Consider the following 6,421-nt stretch of genomic DNA (forward strand, 5'->3'; position numbering starts at 1 on the left):
CAACTCATAAACAATTTGGTATTATGCCATGAAGTTGCTATCCAATATTTCGAGCAGAGACCTTATCAAATTTGGCATCTTACACTTTTTTTCATGGACAAGGATGAAGATACCGTTAAGGCAATGGCTGGAACAGTAGCGATGCTGACGGCGGTCAGCAAAGAGGCTTGCGAGCAAATACTCTATTTGAATTCCTCGCTAAAATTCCTATACAACTTATTCTCTAATCCAAACGGTGATATACAACGTAAGGGTATCGAAATTTCGTTAAATATAATAAGAAATACAAAAAACATTGCTACAAAACTCATGAGAACAGATATAATAGAAGCATTGAGAACACTGAGCAAGGACGATACCGTACAAAACAACATCAAGAAATTGGCTTTAGAAGCTGGTGCAGAATGGGACAAAATCAGAATAAACGACGAAAGTGACGAATTGTCACAAAGCACTGATAGTTTACAACATGTCGATTAAGAAAATTATATAAATGTTAATTGGGATCTTAATGTCATATTAATGGAATTCTTTTTTATTTTAATAAATGACAGCACAATGTATAATATAATTAATAAATAACGAAACTTTGCATTTACAAAACTCTCATCTACAAGACTTGCGCTTTTTACGCAATAATATTCTAGCTTCTTCAAGCACGAAAGTATTCTTTTTTTTACTGGCTTGCGTCATCCCTTTGTCTCTATGAAAATCTCTTTTTGAATTTCTGATTGTCGCTTTTGCAGGTTATAATTTGTTTCTTCGCTGCTGCTAGCAATCGGTGAAGCTCGGAGAATGCCGCGGACGTATAGATGGGTTTCATCTCGACGCCTGATTCTTGCAAGATGGAGGTGCTAATGTTAGCACCGATAAAGTTTGTTCATCTTGTGGCAACCCATTAACCTACATATATATTTAATAATAATATATTATAATGTTTACATTTAAATTTAACCCGTTGTGGTCACACCTCTTAAAAATAACGTAGTGGTCACACGGGGTCCAATGGACCCCACAACAGTTTCCATTTGCGTTCTTTTTGATGTATCGACTCAAACCTTGAACTGGAATTAATTTATGACTTCCTCTTGATAATCCAATAATTTAAAAAATTTTTTTATGTTGAAAAAACGCGAGAAAAAAAAATTTTTTTCGAGAAATTTGACTTTTTTTACAAAAATATTCATCAAAATTTTTTGAGATAGAGTAAAAAAACTTTGTGCGTTTTACTTTCAAAATAGTATACTTTTGGAAAAAAAAAAAAGAAAAAAAGCCTGGGGTCCACTGGACCCCATGTGACCACAACGGGTTAAAACAGGTGTACGAGGCTTTTACGTATTCTATAACGGATTCTATTGCCTCGTCCGTATCTTTAAAGATTTTATTGTTTCTCATGTTCTCACAGATAGTCACAAAAACACGGGCAGTCTCCTGGATACATTTCAAATAATATCCAATATAGTAGAAAATGATCTTTACGAAAACGCGTATATTACGTTATAGACTACGTAAAGGGACACTTCCTAAACGCAAATAATAAAGTTTAGCTGCACAATTATAATTATACCATTTTGAGCATATGAATTTATTATCACCAACCTGCAATTCGTTAAATATCAAAATAGGATATTTTATAAATTGCTATAGATTTTCTTAGGTTCTTTTCAACGGACTAAAATAATTTTCTTTCCGGCATGTCCATCACGGCAGTAACTTGGGTATTAACCTTTCCGTTTTCTTTATTTTTATCAGTAGCTCAAATTCTTGTATCTCTTCTTCGAATAAAGCTGACCAAAGTTCATTCGGATCTTTGAAATTGACGTTCAGCGATCTGGTTTTAAAGTCAAGAAGCTGAAAGATATACATTTGTAAGAACGATCGAGCATTAATTAAATCACAAATTTTTAACACGTCAGTCCTTAATTACGTCTTGCTCGTCGTCTATATCTAACGGAAATTCCTCGCCGCTGGTGCTCATTAAATCTCTATAATTTTTTGTTTAACAGTCGGATTGTTCTGCTGAAATATCAATTTTCTTTCGTTGCACTACTTGTAGAATCTCTCTTGCTATATATACCAACCCTTGACGATCGCACTTGGTGCATCTAATACAAAAAGAAAACGCATGCAATTTAAAAAGAACTACACACACGCAGTTTGAAAAGAACCTCGTACGATTTCTAGAGAAAGTCACGTGATGCTCAACGTTGTGCCTTATTAGTTAGGCAGGTCACGTGGTTACGAAAAGCCAATCAGAATGAAATTCTATTCTAGCGTGACAACTCACGATGCTCCTATCGGATAATCCCCACGGACGATGCTTACCGTGGTTTAAGTTACTCCTTGAAAAGTCCTACGGTCGTAAACAATCATAGAACGAGTACAGAAGGTTTGAGAGTGCTCGAGCTACACGAGAAAACAAAAGGAAAGTTATCCGACAAGTAAAGGATCTACATTCTGTTCTGTTTCGCCGACGATCTCAATGAAAGCTTGCCGCGTGTGACGTGATCAAATTCGACCTAATAAAAAGGTATTTGTAACAAACGTGTATTACTCTTCACCTAAAAATATCTCAACGAATCGTCGAAACAAGTAGAGCGTAATGTTTCATCTCCGCTACGGTTAAACCAAACGAGTCAGTAATTTCATTGTAGGGACAGTACACGAGTTCATCTGAGTGAGTTGCAATTAGAACATTAACGTAAACGCGTGATTAGAAACGTCTCATGTTATACGAAAAATCTCATGTTGCATAAAGACACAACAACGACGACGAATAACATAGCATCTTAATTTTATAATAAACCGTAATCCTGTAATTCTGTAATAATTTATAATAGATTCCAGATCCAACGTACTTTTACGATGTGATAACAATATTTCCCTTCTTTATGGAACTGAAAAATTAACTTTCGTGTAATGTAATATTTATCTCGTCACCTTTGACTTACGAATCTAAAATTTTTGTTGCTCGAGACTTTATTTTCTTATGCTTACCCTTGCGCCGCCGGTCTGTTTATATGAAACATGTAACGAACTGGTTTGAAAAAATCAAAGAATTAAATGTATATCAAAGCAAAAAAAAACAAAATACTCTATTGACGGCACGTTAATGCTCTCATATTTGCATGTAATTATTTAAAAATAAATTTTATTCTCTATATATTTTGCAATTAAGTTAATATACATAAAATATTACAGAAAGTCTTTCCATGTTAAAACGTATAACGAATCATATATTTTGTGTTGTAGAGATATTCCACCATGGCAGAGTCAGATTTGACTGAACAGGAATGGAAAGAAAAAGGTAATAAAGAGTTTAACAAAGGCGATTGGTCAGAAGCATTGAGTAACTACACAAACGCACTGAAACTACCAAAAGGAGGCAACGCTGAGAAAGAAATGTTCTACAGAAATCGAGCTGCAGCTTATTTAAAGCTGGGCGATTACGAGAAAGCTATTAAAGACTGCAACACTTCGTTAAAGATATGTTGTAATAAAGCATTGTATCGCAGATGTCAAGCGCTACAAGCGTTAAAGAGATTCGAGGAGGCATATAGAGATGCAGAGATTATTATGTCATCTGACCCCAATAACAAAGTTATTCAACCCGTAAAGGAGCGCTTACATGAAATTGTACAAGATTGTCGTAAGGACTCACATCTTAGTGCCACGGTAAATATACATAACTATTACAAAGATTCATCAACTTGCAAGACATATTTGGTCTAGTTAATATAAAAATTATAACATAATTCTTGTACTGGATATATTAGTAAAAGTTTTTATTTCTCAAAATACTACACATGATTTGACAAATTGATTTAATTTTTTTTTATTATATAATTATTAATTGCTATTTAATTAATAGAATACTTGCTATGTAGATAGAAGTTACATAATACAAATATTATCATTCACAGTTATTTTCATTTTTATTACACATCATTATGTTTAAGAATACGCTTATTTTTACTTTGTATTAGATATCGCAAATGCTGGATTTAGCATTTAACGTGAGCGCAGAAAAGAAGAAACGTGAAATCGCTATGACCTCTCTACTTGTGCTCGCACGTGACGAAGCTAGTGCCGAGGAGATATTCCAGAAGGAAGCTGTAACAAAAATCGCACAACTTATAAAAGTTGAAGAGAATGAGAAAGTGATTTGTAGCGCAATTCGTATTGTGGGCGAGGTATGCAAAAACAATATTAAACGAACCGAGTCCGTTGTGAGATATGTCGGTTTGCTTTGGTGTCTGGAAGTCATGAACAGCACGTCTCCAAAGATAGTCAACGCGTCTCAATATTGTTTACAGGTTGATATTATCGAACAAAATAATACATACAGTTATACATATTTACACATATTTTAGTAATTAAAATATTATTGCATATTTTGGTTTCAGAACATATTGAACACTTACAGCGGCATGAATAATGAACGTGATGCAAAACCCGATAAGACTTTGTGCGAAACACATAAGAATGAACTTGATATGATTTTGTCATGCTTATTGAATAGTGTAACGAATAAAACGATAACAGGACTTGCTAGAGACGCAATAATAGAACTTATTACGCATAACATACATACTGCATTAAACTGGGCCGAACAATTGGTCGAGCTTCGCGGTTTGCAAAAATTATTGGAGATAGCCAGTCAATTGGAGGAATACGAATCCTCGTTCGACATAACGTCTTCCACGCGAAATATAATCAGTATATGCTTTGCAAAGATATATGAAAACACGTACTGTAATGATGATAAGAGGACATTTATCAATGCCACTGAAGAATTTATTGGGAATAATTTGCTTAAATTTGACACAGAATCCAAAGTAAGAATTTTGAAATTAATCTTTTTTAATTATCTAAATTAATTCAAAATAAAGTCTATAATCTCTAAAGTCTATAAAATTTAAATTAAACTCTATAATCTCTAAAGCAATTAAAAATGTCAAAAAAAATTTCTTTTTTAATTGTCGATATTGTATATTGTGTGTAACTTACACATATATTAAAATACGATTGTAACAGAGTTTAATCGAAATTTATTGAGTACGACTTTATCATCTATTGTATTTTCTGAAGCATAATTTACCAAAGATTTTTCGTATTTTTTATCAAAATTAAATAACAATGTAGCTGCTTTGATTTATTTTTCATTAATCAAATATTGTTTTACGTAAAAATTTATAAATTGTTACTTGATTGTTTCATAGGTGCGCATAGTACTTGCGATAACAACTTTAGTATTCGGTTCGTTAGATGTTGCGGAAGCAGTTATCTTTGAACCAGAGATTTTTAAGATGATCTTTGCTATGTCAAAAACGGATGACATATTGCAACAGAAAGTGGTTTGCGAATGTATCGTTGCCGTTGTGACCAAATCTAAAAAGGTCAGTGTGTTTATACGTCAAAGTGTAAATATATTGGAGAACCTGTATCAATCTGAGGATGATTCAATTCGGATTCGAGCGTTAGTTGGTTTTTGCAAGTTAAGCAAATTTGACAAAAGCATTTTGAGCGATTGCACGACTATCGAACCGTTCGCAGATGGAGCGACGAAGAAATTGGCCAAGGTTTGTACACAAGTCTTAATTAATCACAAAAAAAGAAAGGACATTAGAAAATGGGCCGTTGAAGGCCTGTCGTATCTCACTAGCAACGTCGAGGTCAAAAAGGAGTTGATCAAAGACCGACAAGCCGTTAAAGCGATGATTGAGCTCGCCGAGACTAACGATCAATCGGTTATCTTCGGCCTGACGATTATATTGGTAAACTTGTGCGACGCTTATGACAAGAAAGAATTCATACCTGAAATGACAGAATTGGTAATGTTTATTAGACGTTATTTTTCCGAGGAATATCTGACCAAAGATGGCAACGACTTCGTGATAAAACGATACGTGTTAGCGAATGAGGGTGTGACAGGCGCTCTGGTAAACCTCGCTAAAACGGACAGCTGGAACTGCAAGGAATTAATAGCTCGCGTATTCAAAGCGATATGCAGTCAACATAATTTGAGAAAAATAGTTGTTGATGAAGGCGGTATGGAGGCATTGTTGTCGTTATCGCTGAATGGCACAGACAAAGGAAAAAAGTATGCTTCGCGAGCCCTGGTCCATATAGCTTACACGATACTTCCTGAAATTGCAGTTTCTGGTCAGATAATCATGCAGGCTGTTCGGCCAATCATAAATCTCCTGAACTCCGAGTGTTCCGTGAATGAGAATTGCGAGACTCTAACAGCTTTATGCAATCTAGCTAGCATCAACGACAGCATGCGAAAACATATATTCAAGGAGGCAGGATTTGAGAAAATCGAGGACTATATGCATGACGATAACAACATGTTGAAACGAACATCCGCACAACTCATAAACAATTTGGTATTATGCCATGAAGTTGCTATCCAATA

At 34.6% G+C, this 6,421-nt stretch overlaps 1 protein-coding gene across 1 annotated transcript; it reads left to right on the top strand.

Annotated features, from left to right (window-relative positions):
• Nucleotides 1-2,222: 2,222 nt before the first annotated feature.
• LOC112466800 (protein unc-45 homolog B-like) lies at nt 2,223-6,416 on the top strand (the record flags this gene model as incomplete). The annotated part of the gene is made up of 5 exons (XM_025035127.1): nt 2,223-2,530; nt 3,253-3,675; nt 3,987-4,316; nt 4,407-4,838; nt 5,223-6,416. Coding segments are annotated over exons 2-5 (2,367 nt in total), but the record flags the coding sequence as incomplete, so codon positions are not given.
• Between the last annotated feature and the right edge of the window lie 5 nt (nt 6,417-6,421).

The sequence above is a fragment of the Temnothorax curvispinosus genome, unplaced genomic scaffold (genome assembly GCF_003070985.1).
Source record: "Temnothorax curvispinosus isolate PA1 unplaced genomic scaffold, ASM307098v1 QBEX01001615.1, whole genome shotgun sequence".
NCBI lineage: Eukaryota > Metazoa > Arthropoda > Insecta > Hymenoptera > Formicidae > Temnothorax > Temnothorax curvispinosus.